Here is a 23,853-nt window from a genome sequence, read left to right on the forward strand (position 1 = left end):
TCCTGGGCTTTGCTTATTCTGTGACAAGGAATGTACTCTTGGCATAAAGTATAGTCATGAATCCTGGCCTATACTTTGTGCAGTTGTTTAATGCTCTGTAATTTCACATGAATGTGCGGCAACTCTGAGGCCAGATAAAATTCATGTTCTCTTTTTGACATCATTCATATCCTCATACCCACTTTCATGCTTTTGGAGTTTGAGGGAATTTTTTAAGCAACAAGGTGCTTTAAGAAGGCATGTCCTGATAAATGACCAGTAATGTTTAAAACAGATTACAAATCTAGACTAGGGATTCTGAAATTATTTTGTTGAGATGCTTTTCCACACCATACAATATACCTTGTTGCTTGGCTAAAGGGAAAAAATTTAAGTTAATTTTGTCTGGCCTGCAGCTATTTAGTGGATCGTTGCATATATTTCTGTCCTGCACAGGTAAGTGGTGTCTCAAGGGTCAGGCCAATCAAAGATGCCACTTGGATAAGAATTAGATTCCGTAGATAACGTTGCTGTTTCTATCCATGTGCAATTACAGTATTTGTGCTGTTTATAAAGGCCTGTTCCCACTAAGTGTCCCTTATCTGTTTATTTTAGGTGCAAAAACTCAATACTCAAATCACTGGTGTTTTCCTTCTTTGTCTCGACAGAGGGTTGTCCTGGTCTGTGCAACAGCAATGGAAGATGTACCCTGGACCAAAATGGCTGGCATTGTGTGTGCCAGCCTGGATGGAGAGGAGCGGGCTGTGACGTAGCCATGGAGACTCTGTGCACAGATAGCAAGGACAATGAAGGAGGTAAGAAATGCTGAGCATGAACACAAGTCTGTGCTAGAGCACAGGTTCGTAAGTGACAGTAAGTACATAGATATCTGTTGCCAAAAAAAAAAAAAAAAAACCTGATCCCCATAGATTAGATTGATTGAAAAATGTGTGAGTGCTGATAGAATGATTTTGCTCTCCATTTTTCCTGAAACAAATGCAAGATTATTATCGTTCGGGAAAAGGCAAGGTAACCAAGCTACTGCATAATGTCCATTGTTCTCCGTTCCTTTTCCTGGTCCCTAGGTGACTCTTCTCCTCAACCACAGTATTTAGGGCTCTATGAATTGGGAGCTCCAAAGCAGTATTTTAATAACTAACATTCCAAAAGATGCAAAGAATTTTCCAGCCTCTTCTGTTGAAAGGCATGGATGGAAAAAACAAAACAGTAACAGAGGACAGTCCCCTGGAAGCTGTACTCTAGTGACGTTTTATCCTTAACTTGATACTCGGTTTAAAAGATGGTGAGATTCCACCCAGTTGAAGCCCTTGGTTAAGAATAATTATTTTCCCCGTTGAGCTCAGCCTCCATGTACTGTATTTTAATTTCAGGGAATAGAGTGAGAGTTGGTGATTACCTCTCCAGTGATGGAATAGTTGGCCCTGATAGCTGTTTTGTTTTGTTTTGTTTTTTGAGATGGAATTGCACTCTTGTTGCCCAGGCTGGAGTGCAATGGCACGATCTCAGCTCACGGCAACGTCCACCTCCCGGGTTCAGGTGATTCTCCTGCCTCAGCCTCCCGAGTAGCTGGGATTACAGGCATGTGCCACCACACCTGGCTAATTTTGTATTTTTAGTAGAGACGGGGTTTCTCCATGTTGGTCAGGCTGGTCCCGAACTCCCGACCTCAGGTGATATGCCCACCTCAGCCTCCAAAGTGCTGGGATTACAGGCGTGAGCCACCGCACCCAGCCAGCTGTTCAGTTTTGACATAGCTTTAGCGCTGCATTTTTAGGAGGGCTGTAGTTCCTATCCGGGCCTCCGTGGACACTTGCCCTGTGGGTTAGGTTGTGTTTCCCTACCACTCCACCAGCCCCAGCCATTCTCCCTGCTCTTTTTGAGACTGTACACACGGACGATAAAGCATTGGTTAGAGTGTAGGTTTTGGAGCACACAGATATTCACTGAACCATGTAGTAATCATGTGACCTCAGACAAAATCTGTAATCACTTTAACCTCAATTGCCACATCTGTAAAATAGGAATAAAAGAGTTTTTGAAAGGATTAAATGAGAAAATGCATGTGAAGTATGTAGCATATTGCCAGGCACAGAGCCTGCTCTAAGTGGCAGCTGTGATTATCCAGTTTCCCTTCTTTTGCTTTCAAAAGTGCTCATCTTGACTAAGTGAACTTCATAGAAGGTTGTCGGAGAAGATTGAATATCCTTTACCTTTCTATACCTATAGAGGGCCTAAACTACTATTCTGTAGGAAACAGAGCGACCAGAACCAACCCCTCAACCTCCCATCCAATCCAGAACACACACTCACACACACACACACACAGAGACACACGCACACACACACACACGCACAGAGACACACACACAAGCAAGCCTGGGCCGACAGTCATTCTGAAAGCAAATGTTATTTGTGCCTTATCCTTCTGACAAGGTGCTGCAATTCTCTCCTTTAGTTTCTAGCAGACTGTTCACTGTTTTCTCTTAACTTGGATGGTCAAGAAACTTGAGCCACAAATTCTGAGCTAAAGCCTTTCCTTTCTGCTCCTGATAGATTTAGGCAGCCCCTAGCCTTCACAGCTTTTCCTGCTTAATAATACCTTGTTGCCCCTGACTCCTCTTAACCGTGTGCTTTATAGACATGGCAGCATTAATCCTCTCAAAACCACAGTACAGATGGCACCTCTCGTCGTTACTTGCCCCCAAAGAACCCCCTACTCCAATGTTGCTATTGCCTAGGGAGGAAGGAGAGCTTCTCTTTCTCCTTGATCATATAGTTCAGATTTTGCTTCTAAGAGAAGATTGCATTGAGGAGTTCACAGAGTCTCTCAGAGGGAAGCGGGCTGTAGGACCAAGTCTGCAGAGACACTGCCGAGTAATTTAGGGGCTAATCAACTCTTTAGTATTATTATCAGCTAAAGAGGTTTTTCCTTTTCCTCAAAATTTATCAACTGTGAATTGGCCTCATTCCCCTTTGTTTATTCTGATTAGCATGAAACTATGCTATCTCTAGGCTCCCCTCTCGGAGGGGAAATCTGAGCTGACAGAAGACCTCCTGTGGATTCTCTGCTTATCTCACATAATTTGTATTCTGCCCCTAACCTAATTTTGCTGATCTTCTAAGAAGGAATCTCAGTGCCAGCCTTCTTATGCCCTGAGATTGTAACCTGGATGCTTTATAACCTAAGCCAGCGGGTTCTTTGAACTTAAGCAAAAGCTACATGTATAAAGACGGTATTTTTCATACCAAACCCCAAATCAAAACACAAAAGATGGCAATAAAAGATGTCAATTATATGAAGACAGTCTAACAGAATGTTTAAGAACTATAAATCCACTCCTTATTTAGGACTAGACTGGATTTTATTAGACTGAAATTCTAGGATATATGGTGACTGACTGTAGTGTTATAGATCCATTGTCTAAGTTTAGTTATCAAAATGGTGACTTATCCAGAGAGTAGCTAAGTAACTTGATTTAGCATATTAAGGAACTCAGGAGGAGGAGAGGGTGAAAAGCTCAATGTGGCCCTAGTCAGCAGTTGAACACTCCCAATAGATAGCTACTATAGTTTGAGCAATTTTGTAGAACACAGTGTTTGTAAAAGAAGAGCAAAGGAAGTTGCGTACCATTCCCAGAACTAAAGAAGAAGTATCTAAAAATTTTAGAAGGGACATCCATCATATAGGGAGATCTTGAAATATCTTCTTAAGCCAAGCATCTTCCTTCCCCTGCAAAATTTATTTTACTTCACCCAGTCAAGTTTGCCCCATCACCACTGTTGAATGCTAAAGAGTTTAAACATCTGAATCTCACTAAATAGGTGTTCTTCCTTGCCTTTATGTATGTCTGTCCCCCTTTATCTCTAAAAAGCTGCTTTAGAAGGGAATTCCTTATGAGGAATAGGAAGAACATAGATGGGGGCAACTTATCTTCAGCCACCCTTTTAACACCTGTGCTGCTTTCCAATAGGACCTTGTTTCTTTTCAGACAAACAGCTATCATGTACACTGGGTAACTGTAGCTTTTCAGAGCTAAGGGCAATCTGTTACCCATAATAAGGGCCCTGACAAAGATCTCCACTCTATGAAATCAGTAAGGTATCCCCCTCATCTGCTTCTCAAATCCAGCTCCAGGTACTAAATAGAGGCTTTTGGAGCAGATCCTTTTGACAGAGGCAAGCAATGGATTACTAGATTTTTAAATCACACAGTGGAAATCAGAAACAATGCTCACTGAACCAGATAATTGTGGATAACATCCCCAATGGGGCATGTAGACACTTTGGGAGCAACTAGTTGCTGTCCTATCCTAATTGAGAAAGCTTTTAGAGCAAATGATCACCGCTACCTACACATGGCTTATAAATCTTTCTTCTTCAACTCCAACTTTACTTATAAAGACAACAATCTTCTAAATTGAGCATTTGTTGCTCATATCCCAAAACACTCTAATCGTGAAGTTGCTGAGACCAGAGAATAGGAAGGTGAAGAGATGGGAGCTGCTCACTCCTGAAGGAAGTGCAATCTGGAGTGGGGGTTAAGACAGTGACTGTTCACCACAGTCTTCAGTTCCTCGAGTACCTCTTTTCACCACCCATTTGCATTGAAGTCTGCCCTGTCTCACAGTGAACTCTACCACAGACTTCCACTCCCCCTCAACAGGAAAACCTTTTCTTTTTTCAAGGTTCTACTTGACCATTTTTAGCAGGAGAGACCCTGGTCGCACATGTGAAAAGTTCAGCTCAAACATTATTACACGTAAAAAAAATTATTAGCTTATATAACTGAAAAATTCAGATAGAGCTGCACCCAGGTGTTCAAATGATGACACCAGAAACTTAGGTATATTCATCTGTTAACTCTGCTTTCTTCTACCTTAGAATCATTCTCAGGCCATCTCTTCCCCAGAAAGGCCACCACCAGCTCTGAGTTTACATTTCACTTCCTAATAACTCCACCACAAAGAAGACACACCTTTCTTCATGGTTGTGTGTGTCCTGGGCCTGAGCCTCACTCTCGTTGGTCTGAATTAGGTCACCTGCCCAAAGGAAAACTGAAGTGCTGTCACCAGAAGAAAGGGGCTTGGATGCTGGGCAGGCAGAAAAACAGTCTACTATGGGAAAAAGAATAGCTCTCCATAGCATTCAGCTTTAGTACAGTCAGAACATGTACTGCAGTAACTAGTTCATATGCTTATGGACTGGCACTTTCAGAAGGAATCTTCTTCTATCTCCTCCTTCCTTGCCAAAGTATAGCCTTTTGACTTGACAAGAATACCAGTGCTGAACCTGTGATGTGCTTTTTTGTGCCCAAGATTAGCAAGGCTGCTATCTAATTCTCCCCATATACTTTTAAAAGCATCATTGCTTTTATTTAGCCTGCTGCGAAAACTCTCATTCAGCAAGGGGTTGCTTGACTTTAAATAGCTCTCCAAATGATGGTCTCACTATGCAAGCACCAAAAGGCAATAGCTTGCCAGAGATAATTCTATCTCTACGGAAACTTAAGATACTTTTTAACAAGATGATTTCTCCACAGTGCATTGTCCCTGGCAGTCATTTCCAAGCTCCCATCTTCTCCAGAGGGAGATCTAGTCAGTTTCCTTTGACACCTTGCATCCCTGTCTGGTCCTCCAGTGGCCAGCTCCCCGTGGGTACCTGAGGCATGAGACTCAAGCCCTGTCCTGGAGACAAGCTGGTTGAGGGCACAAGAATGACTTTAAAAGATACATACTAAACTTTATGCAAGAATGGTGGAATACCAAAGCATAACTCCTGCCAAGAATGATACATCGTACCAGTAAAATAGAGTTCTTTTTTTTTTCTTTTTTTTTTTTTTTTGAGACGGAGTCTCGCTCTGTCTCCCAGGCTGCAGTGCAATGGCGTGGTCTCGGCTCACTGCAAGCTCCGCCTCCCGGGTTCAAGTGATTCTCCTGCCTCAGCCTCCCGAGTAGCTGGGACTACAGGCACCCACCACCACACCCAGCTAATTTTTGTATTTTTAGTAGACACGGGATTTCACCATGTTGGCCAGGATGGTCTCAAACTCCTGACCTTGTGATCTGCCCCGCCTCAGCCTCCCAAAGTGCTGGGATTACAGGCGTGAGCCACTGCGCCTGGCCTAGAGCTGTCTTTTATCCTTTAGAATTATTACTTTGTTGGGGGTATATCAGGAAGATGTACCTAAAACAGGCAATTTTTTCAAGTCTCTAGGGGCTGATTACAGTTGAGAAGAAAGCACAAGTCAACCGAGGTTATTCAGAAATAAGAAAGATAGAAATAACAAATAAATAATTAGATAAATAAGCAAAATAAGCAAAAATACAATTCGAACTGCAAGAAAGCTGGGTGCAGTGGCTCATAGCTGTAATCCTACCACTTAGGGAGGCTGAGAAGGGTGGATTACTCGAGCCCAGGAGTTTGGTATCAGCCTGGCCAACATAGCAAGACCCCATCTCTACAAAAAATATAAAAATCAGCCAGGCGTGGTGGCACATGCCTATAGTCCCAGCTACTCAGAAGGCTGAGGTGGGAGGATCACCTGAGCCTGGGGAGGCCAAGGCTGCAGTGAGCCATGATCGCACCACTGCACTCCAGGCTGGGTAAAAGAGTGAGACCCTGTCTCACACACACACACACAAAAACAAACTGCAAGAAAAAGTAGGAATGTGCTATCACTAGAAAAGGGGAGTGAAGGATTGAAAACAAATGGATGAAATATTAATATAAACATGAGAGTGAGTATAATGAATGGAGAGATCTATATTTGTAGATTACTAAATGAAAATAAGGAAATGTTTGAAAATAGAATTTTTAAAAATCTAGCAGGAAGATGGGACTATTATGTTCTCTAAAAACAGATTTAAAAATAAAAATAATGAAATGGCAGGAAACAGCACTGGAAAGGAAGCGGGGAAGAGGGAGTTTAAAAAAAAAAAGAAGAAATTACAAGAGATCACAAGTATTTCCCAAAATGAATCCAGATATTATCAGACATAGAGTGGTGCTTACAGTCTCAGAGCGTTACGCTGTATTATCCAGGTAGATGATGGTCTGGGGGGAAATTACTATTAATTTGAAAGACTCTACTGGATCCTACCTAAAGTAAGAAGGAGATTCAGGTTACTCTGAACCCTTTGGCTATCCACAGAATTTTTAGAGGATGGTGAATCCCATTCTGGGGGAAAAAAATCCAGCTTGTGCCCTATAAAGCAAAGGACTTCAGTAGCTTCCTACTAGGACTCAAGGAACATAAGGTTTAACCACTGCATCTTAATGGGTTTTAGAAGAAGAGGAAAATCAGAGCCACACGGGTTGGTACTAAAAGTCTCCCCTCCTTTTTTTTTTTTTTTTTTTTTTTTGAGACGGAGTCTTGCTCTTCTTGCCCAGGCTGGAGTGCAATAGCATAGTCTCAGCTCACTGCAACCTCTGCCTCCTGGGTTCAAGCAATTCTCCTGCCTCAGCCTTCCGAGTAGCTGGAATTACAGGCGCTTGCCACCAGGCCTGTCTAATTTTTGTATTTTTAGTAGAGACGAGGTTTCACCACATTGGCCAAGCTAGCCTCGAACTCCTGGCCTCAGGTGATCCACCCACCTCGGCCTGCCAAAGAGCTGGGATTACAGGCGTGAGCCACCACGCCCGGCCTGAAAGTCTCCCCTCTCTTTTACACCCGTGCCCATCAGCTGCCACCTGAAGCTTAAGAATTGTGGACGTGGGCACTGCATGGCATCTCTTTAGAAACAGGACTCCGGGCTACATGTCTTTCCAGGTTAAGAACCCCTGCATTAAGGCAAGGGGTTTTATTAGTAGTCATGCTACACAGATATTACACTCTATCAGAAGAGTTAGCCACCATCAGTAACTTGGTGGGCATCTCAGTGAATTCATGTGCACATTTATGTTATTAAACTTAAATAAATACTATTCTAAATTTGATTCTTCCAAGAACGATATCTTAGAGATTTTTTTCATGCCCATACACATAGGCCTATCTCACTCTTTACAACAGAAACCTGGTGTACTAATTAATTTCACCACTGCTACACTGACCATAATTTAATTGTTTCTAATTTTTTTGCCCTTAGTATGGAGACGAATCTGTAGCGAATTTGTGTGTGTGTGTGTGTGTGTGTGTGTGTGTGTATCTGCATATAAATCTTTCTGTAAATGTACAAATATTTCTTTAGGATGGATTTTTAGAGGTGAACTTGCTGGTTCAAAAGGTATTTTAATTTTTAATTTTGATAGCTACTGCTCAATTGCTTTGCAACACTTCATCAATCTGAAGGTGTTCATAGTCTATCTGTAATTATTGTAAGTAAACAAAAATGTTCAACAAAATGAAAAATATCAATTTTGTCTGATGAATGAAAATGACCCCATTTTTGTCATTTTAATTTGCATTTTCCTAATTACTAGTTAGATTGATGATCTTTATATTTATTTCTTTTCTTGCTAATTGCTTATTTATTTCCCTTGTTTTTTTCTATTGAGCTGCTTGATATTTTCTTTTTAACTCTTAGGACTTCATTATATATTCCACTTATTCTTTGTTAGGTGTGTTGCAAATATTTTATTGCAGGTTTTCACTTATCTTTTAACTTTGTAATTTATGGTGCATGCAGAAGCTTTCAGTTGATATGACATAAATTTTTCTGAGGTTTATCTTTTTAGTCGTGACTTCTGGGTTACGTGTCTTTTAAGTAGAGCCTTTCTGAGATTAGACATAGTGTTATAGGATTTCATATAATTTCTTCTAATACTTTTTATAATTCCATGGATTGCTTAATATTCAATTAATCAAGAATATTTTTAAGTACCTATTGGAGTAAAAAAGAAATAGGAATTCAAGGATTAGCATAGTGTCTGAGGGTAGGGAAAGCATGATAGAAAAAAAGCAGGGCATCTCTCATGTGCTTCTAAGCCTTTTCAACTGTTTAGAATTCACAATCTTTAAGAACTTAATTCATTTTTTCCTTCATTTAGCAAATGTATTAAATGCCTACTTGGCTCCAGCAAGTGTGCAAGGCTCTGGGGATACGACAGTAGGGATGGACAGTGAACTAGATGAGCCCTCAAGGAGCTTAATGAGACAGTTGTCTGAGATGATTGCTGAAGGATTTGAGGGCTATGTGGAGAAGTTAGAGAGAAGGTTAGAGATCTCCGGGCAAAGGAAATGATTATGGTGAAAGGTCTTATAAGCCACGTTAAGGAGTTGTGACTTTACTCAGAAGGCAATGGAGACCAAGTAAAGGAAGCATTTTAGCCAGAGAAGTGAAATAATCAGATTTGGTTTCTATAAGGGTACTCTGGCTAACATGTAGAGAATGGATAGTTGGGGCAAGACTGGAACCTGGGAAAACACACTGTTATTAAGAATTTGTCAAGAGAGGACCATGGTGGCCTGATGGGTAGTTTCAGGGAAAGAGAAAGAAATAGACTAATTCAAGAGAGATTTGAGATGAAGAAAAGAAGCAACTGGTGATTGATTAGGTGCCAGAAAAAGGAAGAGACGAGGAGTCCAGGATAACGTTCAGGTTTCTATGAGAAGCTGAGCAGGGTGGATGGTGGAACCATTCATTGAAATAGGAAATTGAGCAGCAGCGTGTTTGGAGGAGAAGATCATATACAGACATGTTAAATCATATTACACATGTTAAGTTTTAGATGCCTGTGCAATATCCAAGCCAGATATCTAGAAGGCAATTTGTGGCTTTGTAGTTCAGGAGAATGACCAGCCTGGAGTCATTAGCATTGAAATGATGTGAGCATGAGGTCCAAAGCCACCAGGAGAGCCCTGATGTAGACAACCAAGAATGTGTGGAAAACCTAGCATGTTCCCAGTCCAGAAATGAATGCATATTTCAGTTGGTTTCATGCATATTACAGAATGTGACTGAAAAGAATAACAAAAGTTACACCTGTATACTTTTAAAATTCTGAATTCCACAAATAAAATATTACATGGGAATTTCTAATTCAGACTTGAAACTTGGAGGTTGAGGGGTGGGGGGGAGGTACCAAATACTGTGGGGAAGGACAGTGGGTATCAATCATCTTTTGAGTAAAAAAGAGAATTCATGACTTTTTATACAGTCTGTAAACCAAGGTTTTGAAAAACAAAAATATCCATAGCTCCTTGAAAGAAGAAAGTGAGAGTATTGACAAGCAGCATAAAGCCAGCATAGAAGGTAACCTAGGAAAAGACCTGTAGTGAAGAGTTTTAATAATCCAACAAAATGTGTATTGTTTAAATTTGCCAAAAAAAAAGAAAATCAAGAGTGATGTAAAGAATAATAGGAAATAGGACAGGATAGAGACCTTGAAGCGGGACCAGGGATTGGCAAACAGTGGCCTCTGAGCCAAAGCCTGATTTTCTTAATAGTTTTATTGGAGCACATTCATGCCCATTCATTGACATATTGAAGGCAGAGTTGAACAGTCGTCATAGACACTGTATGGCCCACAAAGCTGAACGTATTTACAAAATCACTTTGCCAGCCACTGTGAAAGACCAGTGAAAATGCCCGAAGAAAGACAAGAGCACGTTTAAAAATAACGGACAGAAAAGCTAACAAGAGCAATAATAGTACAGACTGAGTGGAGGGACGCATAAACAGTGTGAGCTACTTTACATCAGAGTACCACGTAGATTGCAGAGCCTAAACGGAAGAAAGACAGGCTCTTAACTGATCACTGTAGTTATTATTCAGCGGGTTTTGAACATTTCTGATTTATGTAGATTTTTATGATTAATGCTATTAGATATGGCTTCTATACCAATATAAATTTAAGCCAACCTAATATTCCTGAAACTAAAGTGGAATCTCGATGATTTTTGAGAAGCTATTCCACAAAGACAATTTTACTACACTATACATTTGGGCAAGTGGGTAATCAACTTAGTTATACTAGATAGCCTTAGCTGCCGTATAAATACAGACCAAAAAATGAAAAATGTTTTCTCAAGTTATAGGAAGCCAGATTCATAACCATCCGTCACTTGCTTGGGCAAGTTACTGATAAACTCTGCAGAAAAATAACAAACAGTGTGTCCCTGCACCTTGGCTGTTGAAAATGAGATCTTTCTCTGATTGGTGTTAGCAGAGAGGCTTGTAAAAATGCATTTCCAACTGATTAGTTCAGAAGGTGTCAATCTCATACAGTTTTATGACCTGCATTCTACATGCCAGATGTACATTTGCTTTTTATAAACTAACAAAGATGAATGACTAAATTTGAGCATTCCTGTTTGGCAACTGTACCATCTATTGCCTAAGGGAAGACACTGTGGGAGCATTATGGCGGGGGAGAAGAGGGTAAGGAGCACTTAACCCTTAACTTACCAGATTAATGGAGAAAAACATAATATTTGGAAATACTTTTCCTATTGAATCATTTCTACTTTTGCTGAAGAATGACTACAAGGGAAAACCTGCAAGAATATCAGATATTTGTGTTGTTATTCTCCCAAGCATAGGTACCCATTCTAAATCCATCAAGTAAGAACTAAAGGTACTATATCATCAAACACATTTGAAAGATTCATCATAAACATCAACATATAACTATGAATTGGGATGGAAAGGTTGAGGTTTTAAAAAATTTTTTTGTTTGTTATTTTGGGTTTTTTTTGTTTTGTTTTTTTTTTGAAACAGGGTCTCTCCCTGTCACCCAGGCTAGAGCACAGTGGTGGGATCATCTCTCACTGCACCCTCGAGCTCCTGGGCTCAAGTGATCCTCCCACCCCAGCCTCCCAAGTAGCTGGGACTTCAGGTGCACACCACCATACCTGGCTAAGTTTTCTAACTTTTTGTAGAGATAGGGTCTCGCTATGTTACCCAGGCCTGTCTTGAATTACTGGGCTTAAGTGATCCTCCCAAAGTTCTGGGATTACAGGCATGAGCCACTGTGCCTGGCTAATTGTTTTTTTGAAGCCAGAAATGATATTGGAGCAGTAGGTCAACAGTCTACTACTTTAGAATTCTGAATCTTAACAACTATGCTTCTATTTCTTTGAGAGAGAGGGAGAAAAAGTGTTTTACATTATTATTATATATCCTCATGACAAATAAGCCAGTAGCATAGTGTAGTCTTTCTTCCACTAGAAATATTGAGAAATATTTATACATTTTTCATCTTCATGCCCTTTTGCCTAGGAAAGTAATAGTTTGATAAAATGATATGAAATTTCCAAACTCAGTTTCATTTGATTTTCTTTTCTTTTTTTTTTTCTTTGAGACGGAGTCTTGCTCTGTCATCCAGGCTGGAGTGCAGTGGCGCAATCTCAGCTCACTGCGACCTCCACCTCCTGGGTTCAAGCAATTCTCCTGCCTCAGCCTCCCAAGTAGCTGGGATTACAGGCACCCACCACCACGCCCCTCTAATTTTTTTGTATTTTTAGTAGAGACGGGGTTTCACCATGTTGGCCAGGCTGGTCTCGAACTCCTTACCTCAGGTGATCCACCCTCCTCGGCCTCCCAAAGTGCTGGGATTACAGGTGTGAGCTACCGCGCCTGGCTTAATTTTCTTAAAACATGATTTTAGGTTTTTTCCAGAGAAATAAACATGCAGGTTCAAATGATTAACAACTCATTATCTTAGAAATATAACAGACATGAAAATACATGCTATCATAAGGAAACCGTGTGTAATCAGATCTGCTTATCAGAAATCCTGACCCACACATTTTCGTGTGTATGGAAATTATGGTAACAAAAAAAATATTAGTGTGAAAAGAGTCCAACTTCATAAATTTAATTCAGGTATTCACTTATTAAGCCTTTCCCCCCTCCCCCAACTACAAAGGAAATAGTGAAGAGATTTTTAGTTACTGTCTCTGGATAAGCTAGGTCTCTGTCAATTTCAGGTGACAGAAAATTGGATTCAAGCAGACTTAAGGAAAAAGGGAATGCCTTAGTTTCTATAACTGAAAAGCCCAGGAGGTCAAGCGCAGCTTATGGCAAAAACCTCAAAGGTTTTTGTGTCTGTGTCTGACCTGTTAGTTTTTGCTCCAGCCCTTGCTCCGCTTGCCTGGGGATGGCTCCATTCCCAGCAGCTTCTATAATGGCAGCAAGGTGGCTGCAGCAATCCCAGCCACACAGCCTCACAGATCAAGCCTGGTGGAGGGGTAAGAATCGCTTTTTAGATTGTTTGTGAAATTCACTCTTGTTAGACATGTTAGGTCACCTGTACATTTCTGAACCAAACAGGAAGGGAAGGTTATGCGCATGGCCTGAGAGGTGCGGAAGGCCGGATATGCAAACGAAAAGTTTCATCTGTTGCCCGAAGAAAGGGAAATGGGTCTGGGGAAGCACAGCGTCCACTACGTTTATTCTTCAGACGGCCAAAATGACCTGCTGAGCCAGGCCTGCTCACGTCTTGTTTCTTACCTGACTGTGTTGTTGCTGACCTGCCTTTTAGACTGGGCAATTTAATTCAACTTTGTCTGTTTTCTTTTATCTCAGTTTGCTGTCAGATAATGAAGGGGCAAGCTAATATTCTATTAATAAGAATAGCCTAACTTAAATCAATGGCTAGTATAGTTTTTGGAAAAAAAAAAAAAAAGACTTTTGTTTAATTGTGTAAATAAAACATAATGGTCATCTAGATATTTTCAGCTGAGCTTGCTATCACAGTGGTCAGACCCAGACTTGATACTTAAGTTGAAAGATTTTAAAACTATTTTGTCAGTTCTCCTAAGAGTGATTAAAGTCTTCAGAAACTAATATTTTTATTAATCTATACCAATAAATGTAACTACCAAGGAGATAAAAATTCATGTTTTCAGCTCGGCTCAGTGGCTCACACCTATAATTCCAGCACTTTGAGAGACCTAGGCGGGTGGATCACTTGAGGTCTGGAGTTCGAGATGAGCCTGGTCAACATGGTGAGACCCCGTCTCTACTAAAAATACAAAAGTTAGCCGGGCATGGTGGCAGGTGCCTTTAGTCCCAGCTTCTCAGGAGGCTGAAGCAGGAGAATCACTTGAACTAGTTAGGCGGAGGTTGCAGTGAGCTGAGATCGTGCCACTGCACTCCAGCCTGGGTGACAGAAGACTCAGTCTCAAAAAAAAAAAAAAAATTCATGTTTTTCAACTGGTCAGTAAAGCCTGACCTTAAAGGATAATGTTATCAAATGATCATAACCTGAAACACTCAACCACTAATGGATGGTTATAGCTTTTAAACAGGATACTTACATGGGCCATTGAGTATAGTTTCCTTTTGATGTTCCTGGAGAAAGCACTGGCAAATTCTTCTCATCCATTATTTTTTTTATGTCATCAATACTATAGGTCAATTTTTCATGATGGATTTCTTATTATTTCTAATATTATGGCTGATTTACATTTACCACATTTTAATTAATACCTCCATTTTAGTGAGTGTATTCTAGGAGTCCAGGCTCTTTAAAATTTGGGAAATGCCTGATTTTATCTGGAACACACTTAACCTTCCTTAGAATAACTTTTTTTTTTTTTTTTGAGACAGTTTTGCTCTGTTGCCCAGGCTGGAGTGCAGTGGTGCGATCTCAGCTCACTACAATCTCCGCCTTCCAGGTTCAAGTGATTCTCCTGCCTTAGCCTCCTGAGTAGCTAGAACTACAGGCACCTGCCACCATGCCTGGCTAATTTTAGAGATGGGGTTTCACCATGTTGGCCAGGCTGGTCTCAAACTCCTGACCTCAGGTGATATGCCCACCTCAGCCTCCCAGAGTGCTGGGATTACAAGCATGAGCCACTGTGCTGTCCAGAAGAGCTATTTTATTGAAAGGTGGTTGGCTAATCTCATCCATTTCATATTGATTTGTGTTTGCTACACTTCATAAACTTTCACTTTCTGACCCTCTCCCAAATTTTAGAGCTTCGTCCTACATAGATTCCTATTTACCTTACACACTTACTGTGCTAACTCCTAGTCCATTTTCTCTAAAATATAGAATATTTGAGTAGCTTTACTTACAACTAATCCATATTCCTTCATACTACTACTCATAGATTGTTCTAATCACTAATTTTTTTATTTCTTACTCAGAACAAACATTATGGGATTCTTTTCAACCATCTCTAATCCAAATATTTACTCTCTATGAAGGCAGATGCAAGTAGATTTATGTGTCACGTAATGATGGGGATATGTTCTGAGATAGTTGTTGTTAGGCAATTTCATCATGGCATGTACTTATGCAAATCTAGATGGCACAGCCTACTACACTCCTAGGCTATTCATCTGTACAGCATGTTACTCTACTGAATACTGAGGCAGTTGTAACACAGTAGTATTTGTGTATCTCAACCTAGAAAAGGTACTGTAAAAATACAGCATTATTATCTATGGGACCACTCTTTTATATATGGTCTGTCGTTATGTGGCATATGACTATTGTATTTCTATTTCTTCTGGTTTCAGAAAGTATGCCTCCTAGAAATTACTATCAGATAGTCAGTGGGAAATCACTTGATGTGAAAAAAAAAAGTCAAGAAACAAAACTGATTCTACATTATGGCACCAAAAGGAAAATTCTCTTACTGGGGAACATTTCTCTCTACAGATGGACTCATTGACTGCATGGATCCCGATTGCTGCCTGCAGAGTTCCTGCCAGAATCAGCCCTATTGTCGGGGCCTGCCGGATCCTCAGGACATCATTAGCCAAAGCCTTCAATCGCCTTCTCAGCAAGCTGCCAAATCCTTTTACGATCGAATCAGTTTTCTTATAGGATCTGATAGCACCCATGTTATACCTGGAGAAAGTCCTTTCAATAAGAGGTTAATGTTTCTTTTCCGTATGTAGATTTGTAATGATGTTATCAACAGTTACATATACTTTATGTGAAATACTCATGACTGTGAACCTGAGGAAAGTGCTGTTTTTTAAATACAGTTTTTCCTCTTTCTGCAGATTCTTCACCAAACTTTGCATTTCAAGCATTTTTGACACAGTTCACATACTTTGTCAATTTCAGTACCTGAGACATAACAGGACATTACATTAAAGAGTCAATAAATCTTCATTTAACTAGTTGATTTTGTTAGCACAGTTGGAAATGTTTCAAAAGAAGCAGTGAAAAGACCCCAAAAGGCAAAACAGAAGTGCACTTTTTTTTTTTAGCTGAGCTCACTAAATAACATAAATTATGAATTAATACAATGGAACTGCTGACGGCATGGCAGTAAGATTGCATAAGCTGTTTGGTGCTTTACAGAGCAGTAATGACCTGAAAGTAAAGCAGTAAGTGAAAGCAGGTGTCTTGTGTCTCACTGAGCAAAAGAAGATGATTTACACCAGAACTCCTGGGTCTGCAGTAATTTAACGGCATTAATGCAGTTATAGCCAGCAGTTGATTCAAAGTTGTTGTACAAATGTTCCTTATTGCCCCCTTAAATCTTATACTTCTTGGTCCCTGAAGATTTACTGATTGCTTCAGAATTAATTGGAAAGTCTACTTTTCTTCATGTAAGCACCATATATATGACTTATGAAAAAAGCACAGAGTTTATCATTTTAAAAATTCATCTCTAAATTATTAGTCTTGAGAACACTCCAAAAAACAGATTGCCACAAATTAAAACCCAGGATAAACACAAGCCCTTTAGAGAATATGCATTACACTGAATTAAAAGGGACATTGTCTTGGGAGTATTTCAGGTCTAGTTTTTGTGAATAACGATGGATTGCATAGCATAGTGTTATTTTATCCTTAGGTTGAGTTATCTATAAATCATGATAATGTTGGCCTGAAAAGACAGATGTTCATTCTCATTCTTCTGCTTTTCCAACAGCCTTGCGTCTGTCATCAGAGGCCAAGTACTGACTGCCGATGGAACTCCACTTATTGGAGTAAATGTCTCGTTTTTCCATTACCCAGAATATGGATATACTATTACCCGCCAGGACGGAATGTGAGTTAGCCCCATCACACTATCTCTGAAGGATTTGAAATATAAAAACTAGACCTTCCTGTACCACTGTCATGTTTGATTGTCCTTTTGCATATGGAAATGCAGCAACTTTTAGACTCTAGAAACTTGTGACAGTACATATGGCAGAGATTTAAAGTCATATACTCACATACTTCTTCAAAAGTTGATTTTATTTTCTAAGGCGTGGTAATAGTACTGTAGTTTTGTAGGAGAATGCTCTTTGTCTCAGCAGATGTATGTTGAAATCTTTAGGGGTAATATTTTATAATGTCTATAACTTGAGCTCAGATGGTTACGAGAAAAGAGTCAATGGAAAGCAAATTTGGAAAAAAAAATTGGTGAACTTGGTGAATACACATAAGACACATGAGTATTTCTTGTATAACTCTTGGAATATTCCTATAGATCTGAAAATATTTCATATACAAGTTGGGAGAAAAAGTTGATTTTCTTTATAAAGCATATTAACTTAAGGAGGTGTGTATTGGTAGTTATACAGGATCCAGACAATTCACTAAGCATACCTTGTTTTTTCTTAGGTTTGACTTGGTGGCAAATGGTGGGGCCTCTCTAACTTTGGTATTTGAACGATCCCCATTCCTCACTCAGTATCATACTGTGTGGATTCCATGGAATGTCTTTTATGTGATGGATACCCTAGTCATGAAGAAAGAAGAGAATGACATTCCCAGCTGTGATCTGAGTGGATTCGTGAGGCCAAATCCCATCATTGTGTCATCACCTTTATCAACCTTTTTCAGATCTTCTCCTGAAGACAGTCCCATCATTCCCGAAACACAGGTAAAATATTTTCACAGGCAGTACTTGTAAATACAAGATCTTCAGATCATGTTTTGCCAGAGAATCTTAAAAATAGATTATAGAGGCCGGGCACAGTGGCTCACTCCTGTAATCCCAGCGCTTTGGGAGGCCGAGGCGGGCAGATCATGAGGTCAGGAGTTCAAGACCAGCCTGGCCAACATAGTGAAACCCCATCTCTACTAAAAATACAAAAAAAATTAGCCGGGCATGGTGATGGGCACCTGTAGTCCCAGCTACTTAGGAGGCTGAGGCAGGAGAATCACTTGAACCCAGGAGGCAGAGGTTGCAGTGAACCGAGATCACACTACTGCACTCCAGCCTGGGTGACACAGTGAGACCCTGTCTCAAAAAAAAAAAAAAAAAAAACATGGATTATAGAATTCCAGTGCTATCTTTAAATAATTCTATAGAATGAATTATATAGTATGTGTTGGGGTGTGTGTGTGTGTGTCTGTGTGTGTGTGTCCTAGAGTAGACGTTGTTATAGTAGGATATCTAGTTATTTCTTTTTTCTTCTTTTTTTTTTTTTGAGATGGAGTCTTGCTCTGTCGCCCAGGCTGGAGTGCAGTGGCGCAATCTAGGCTCACTGCAAGCTCCGCCTCCTGGGTTCATGCCATTCTCCTGCCTCAGCCTCCCGAGTAGCTGGGACTACAGGTGCCCGCCACCACGCCCGGCTAATTTTTTTGTATTTTTAGTAGAGGCAGGGTTTCACCATGTTAGCCAGAATGGTCTTGATCTCCTGACCTCGTGATCCGCCCGCCTCGGCCTCCCAAAGTGCTGGGATTACAGGCGTGAGCCACTGCGCCCGGCCTTTCTAGTTATTTCTTAAAGATCTGCTCAAACAAAATACTTTTTCTTCAGGATATACCTTATATATTTATTAATAATAGTCAAATGAAACTATAGCTTAAACTCAATCACTAATAGTGTCTTTGTTCATTTATTTATTTATTGAAAAAAAACTTTAGTGCCTAAATGTACCTGACAGCTTGACTGACATTGTACCAAGTGCTACTGACACCACTCACTATTGCACATGGCTATTAGTCTCAATAACATACTGTTTAATTATTGTTGTAAGTAAAAAGTGTTTTGGAAAAGGTAGTTTTGACAGAAAATATTCATTAATATAACTTTTTAAGAAATAGCCATGCATTCCCCATTCATTTCATCTACTGAAATAGCTGAGGATTGTGTTCCGTCCCACATGTTTCCAGTTAGAAATAACTTTCAGATCTTAAAAGTAGGACGTTAGGTATAATAATAATGGACTTTACCAGGCGGCGTGGCTCACTACTATAATTCCAGCACTTTGGGAGGCCAAGGCAGGAGGATGGATTGAGCCCGGGAATTTGAGACCAACCTGGGCAACATGACAAAACCCTGTCTCTACAAAATATACAAAAAATTAACCAGGTGTGGTGGCGTGCACCTGTAGTCCTAGCTACTCAGGAGGCGGAGGTGGGAGGATCACTTCAGCCAGGGAGGTCAAGGCTGCATAAGCCATGAGTCCCACTGCACTCCAGCCTGGGTGCCGGGAGTGAGACCCTGTCTCAAAAAAAATAAATAAATAAATAAATAAATAATATATATATATATATATATACACGAATAGACTGTATTCGTAAAGAGGTAAGGAAAAATCTGTGATCATTAAAATACACTAGCATATAGCAGCTTTGTCGTATTCATTCGCCCGATATTTCTTGAACACTCGTTCTGTACCAGGCGCTGTTAAGTGAGAACAAAGCAGTAAACCACTCAGATGAGGTACCTGCTCTCACTGAGCTTCCCAACTCATGAGTGGAGAGAGGCAGTCAACAAGAAATACGTCAGGTTGCGATGAGACTTATCAAAAAATAATAAAGCAGGGGACAGTGGATAGAGGTATGATCTTACATAGTATAGTTTGAGAAAATGTCTTCAATGAGGTGACATTTCAGCACAAACTTTAAGAAAGTAAAAGAATAAGCCCTGAAAATAGAAGGGGATTATTGGCTTGTTCAAGGAGTGGCAAAAAGGACAGCAGGCACCGCTGGAGTGAAGGCGGCAGTAAGTAAATCACAAGCCATTGAAGACCATGGCAAAGATAACTCTTTGAGAACTGGAAGCCATTGAAGGTGGTTAAGCAGAGCAATGACAGTCACTGATTTCCTCCTTTAAGGAATTTCTATGCTGAGAATATTCTATATTGGGCAAGGGTGGAAACAAGGAGACCAGTTAGGAGGCAACCTCAGTTGCCCACAGGAGAAATGATGGTGGCTTGGACAAAATTCTTTGGAGGTAGAAGCAGACACGGAAGAGTGGAGTCCAGGGAAGAGGTTGAAACTAAAGAGGTAAATTTGGGAGTCATTCGCATATAAATATAAAGCATAAACCTAGGGAGGGAGTACAGATAGAGACTACAAGAGGTGAGCCAGAAAGGTCTAGGATAACAAAAAGTCAAAAAGGCTCACAGGCGAAGATATTGCAGCAGCAACACCTCAGGGATTCATTGTAAAATGGTCAAGCCAACTTTGAGCTGAAACTTTAAGAAGTTCATTGTAACCTCAATCAATTTAATACTTCCTCCCCAGACCCATCTTGCAGGAACTCTAAACTTCGTAGTCAGTCCTAAAATAGACTTTACCTAGAGTCAATATCTGTCTGTAGGTGCCAAATTTCTAGCAAACTAGGACATTAAAATGGGTTTCAGATAGTCAACAGTTGCATGAATACATTGAGTTTTTTCTCCATTCATTAATTCATTCATGTGGTAGGCAAATATTTCATAAAAATTTACTGAAAGCCTACTATGTACAAGGTACTTTACTAGGATAAAAAGAAGAAGACTTGCATCCTGCCGTTCTAAATGCGATAAAGATTTTAATGAAGAATGATACAAGTTCAAAGGAGAGGTCAATTCCTAAGTAAGCCAAAGAAAGAATCACTGAGGAGTTTGGTCTGAAACAAGGATTAGGCTGGAGAGGGAGGAAAGCACGTTTCAGATTGAAGATGTGTAAGCAACAGTGGAGTGGCAAAAACAAGTCATGTTGTAGAGGGGATAATGGGGAAGGAGGCAGAAGGTGACCCCGGGGCCAGTTGATGAATGGCCCTGAGAAGCAATCTAGTGGAGACCTTGAATTCTTTAGGTGATGCGGAACCAAGGCCCCAGTGGAGTTTTTTCAGCATTTCTCTAAAGTTAACTCAAGTGGCAAAACGCACTTGAAAGAGGTGCAGAAGATATTGATAGAAAAGAGAAATGAGTGAACAGGCTGTTCTTGTGAAGTGTATATCCATGCGTATCCAGGGCTCAGATGGAGAGGGCCTCGCAATCACAATGGTAGTGGAAATGAAGAAGAGGGAACACATTAGACAGGAATTGGAAGACAGAATTGGCAGGACATGGTTCCTAACCGAATGTTTAACGGGATCAGGAATAGGATTTACGGCTCACGCAGCTGGCAAGAGTAGGCCTGATGCTTTATTTTCCCACTTTGGCTGGATTTACCTTTCCTACTAATGCAAAATAACATGGTCAAGTTAAATTACATCAGAGAAACGCATGCTTTAATGAACAAAATTACAGATATTAAAATCAAGCACAACACATGATATTTTGAAATAGAGAGGCAGCTTCTGGAAGGTCACAGGAAATACATATAATATTCATAAGAGAGTCCCTTACTCATGGAAAACCTGTCAAATGTATCAGAAATTATTTTGAAAATAAGAGGAAGCAAATGATGGGCTTAAGGGTTAAATCACATATTATCAGGGCCATTCTGGAGTCACAGAATCTATTTTTCAAACTAACTCCTTGATATTTCACTGATTATGGGAGAACAATGAGTTATCTTTAAGCCATTCACCCTAACAACCTACAGTCTTACAAAAGTACCCTCAATCTTAAATTTAATGGTTTCCCTGGGTCTAAAAAGTTTCTATATGTTTGTAAACTATTTTGCTTAAGACCGTTTTGTGGCTGAATTCAGTCAGCATGTTTGAAGGAAAACTCCAATGGTAATAAATTCGTGTATCTACGTTAGAAATGCCTCTTTACTGTACTGTACTGCATCGCATCCCTCTTCTTGCCAACACCAACTGACAGGCCAGAATGGAAGCTTCCTTCGTCCATTCATTCATGCTACTTGCAACTGTGTGATTGTTTATATTGAAGCTGACAGCTGTACCCTCAGTACAAGGGATCTTGGAGGGTTTTACTGAAGTTATTAAAGTTTGAAGGTGGCAGATACACATCATCTTTAACTGTTCTATGTGGAGGTGGTGGGGAAAGGGGAAACATTGCTGAACACTGAATCACTATTCTAAGATCTTTCCAACATGAAAAGGCAGCCCTTTCTGTCTGAATAGTGAATCTTGATAGGGCAATATGAGGAAGCCTTTGAGAGTACTGTTTAATTCTTCGTGGAGAAAGTAGTGAGTTCCTGGTGCATGTTCTTGAACACAGATAGCCTTGCACTTACAGCCTATGTAGAAAGCCTATGAAGAGCTGTTCTTATTCACCAAACTAACAGGAGCATTGGTAAAGAGAATCTGAACTCTTTAGAAAAATTGTATATGCTACCTAAAATATATTCTTCAAAATAAGTAATGTTTTGGCATAATATATTTTGCATTTGTTAATATAAATGTTGTCGGCATTCATTGAGCTAGTCATACTGGTAATCTATGGGGTTAAGAGTATAATTTTTTTTAATTTGTAAAGGAGATAATTCTTACGCACATAATTATATTCATTTTTACAGTCCAGTTTCAAATAAAAAATGTGAATTGATATGTTCTATGCGCATTTTAATAACATATTAGTTGCTCTCTAGGATAAATTTTATGGAGCTTTAAAATATTAGCTAATTTACCATCATATCAAAAATCCGTGGTAAGTTGGAGCTCAATCTTTAATTATGACAATATGCTATTATTACATTACCTCTCAACATGGATATGGAATTTGCTACAATTTAACCCAAATGATTGGGCATTTTTTGTTATCCTTACTGTCTTTATAGGCTGTGACCAGCCAGCTGATGAGGCTATAGGTATTGGTTTAGTCCCTAAATGAGCCAGCTGGCACAGGCCAGATCTTTGGCCTAGACTGCATCCCTGTTCTGAGCTAACCATCTTACAAATGTCTGCTGTAATTCTCCAGGGTGATGGGGTGAAAGATAGGTTAGTGAGAATCCACTGTGACTACTACACTAACAAGTCAGTGCACGTCAGCCTGATGGAGCAGTCACAGTGTTTCCCGTATGAAGAGTAGCACCCGAGGTATGATTAACTCAGGATAAATGACAAGAGGCTTTTAGGAAGAGACATTTGGGCTGGCAGCAGAGTTATTTTTAATTATTGAATAAGATAACAGCTCAAATGCATATTTGTGGATAGTGATTCTTTTATGTTTTATTTTAGTTGCTCTAAAGCAACTAAAATAAGCACATTGTCTTTAAGAGTAAACTAAGACACAAAGAGTCACTATTCACAAATATAGTGAATATATACTTTAAGAGTAAACTAAGACACAAAGAGTCACTATTCACAAATATAGTGAATATATACTACATAAATATATTTTATGTAATAGTCATACATGATCACAGTTTCAAACTTCTGCTTTATTCAAACTTAGGTACTCCACGAGGAAACTACAATTCCAGGAACAGATTTGAAACTCTCCTACTTGAGTTCCAGAGCTGCAGGCTATAAGTCAGTTCTCAAGATCACCATGACCCAGTCTATTATTCCATTTAATTTAATGAAGGTTCATCTTATGGTAGCTGTAGTAGGAAGACTCTTCCAAAAGTGGTTTCCTGCCTCACCAAACTTGGCCTATACTTTCATATGGGATAAAACAGATGCATATAATCAGAAAGTCTATGGTCTATCTGAAGCTGTTGGTAAGTTCCATATAAATCTTTGCTGCAATGAAGTTTTTCTCAAAGCCAGAACTATCATAAGTTAATTGTAACCCAGGGAAGTCAGTGGATAAACAGAATATAAAGAGAATAAGGTTGTCCTAGGGATATTATACCTTGGCTGGTTTAGATCTACTGTGGGAAAAGGAATGTACTCCATGTGGCAAGAAGAAGAAAATATCAACCTTTTCTGGC

The 23,853-nt window shown here is 39.9% G+C and overlaps 1 protein-coding gene across 30 annotated transcripts in view; it reads left to right on the forward strand.

Moving 5' to 3' along the window:
* Positions 1-23,853, forward strand: part of TENM3 (teneurin transmembrane protein 3) — a 2,759,728-nt gene that overhangs the window by 2,667,842 nt on the left and 68,033 nt on the right. For all 30 annotated transcript variants that reach the window (XM_054553580.2, XM_054553583.2, XM_054553584.2 and 27 more), the window contains 5 exons: positions 648-794; positions 15,553-15,769; positions 16,784-16,903; positions 17,464-17,725; positions 23,373-23,640. In XM_054553580.2, coding sequence (XP_054409555.1) covers positions 648-794; positions 15,553-15,769; positions 16,784-16,903; positions 17,464-17,725; positions 23,373-23,640 — 1,014 coding nt within the window. The remainder of the gene's footprint in view (positions 1-647; positions 795-15,552; positions 15,770-16,783; positions 16,904-17,463; positions 17,726-23,372; positions 23,641-23,853) is intronic.

This window comes from Pongo abelii, chromosome 3 (genome assembly GCF_028885655.2).
Source record: "Pongo abelii isolate AG06213 chromosome 3, NHGRI_mPonAbe1-v2.0_pri, whole genome shotgun sequence".
Taxonomy (NCBI): domain Eukaryota; kingdom Metazoa; phylum Chordata; class Mammalia; order Primates; family Hominidae; genus Pongo; species Pongo abelii.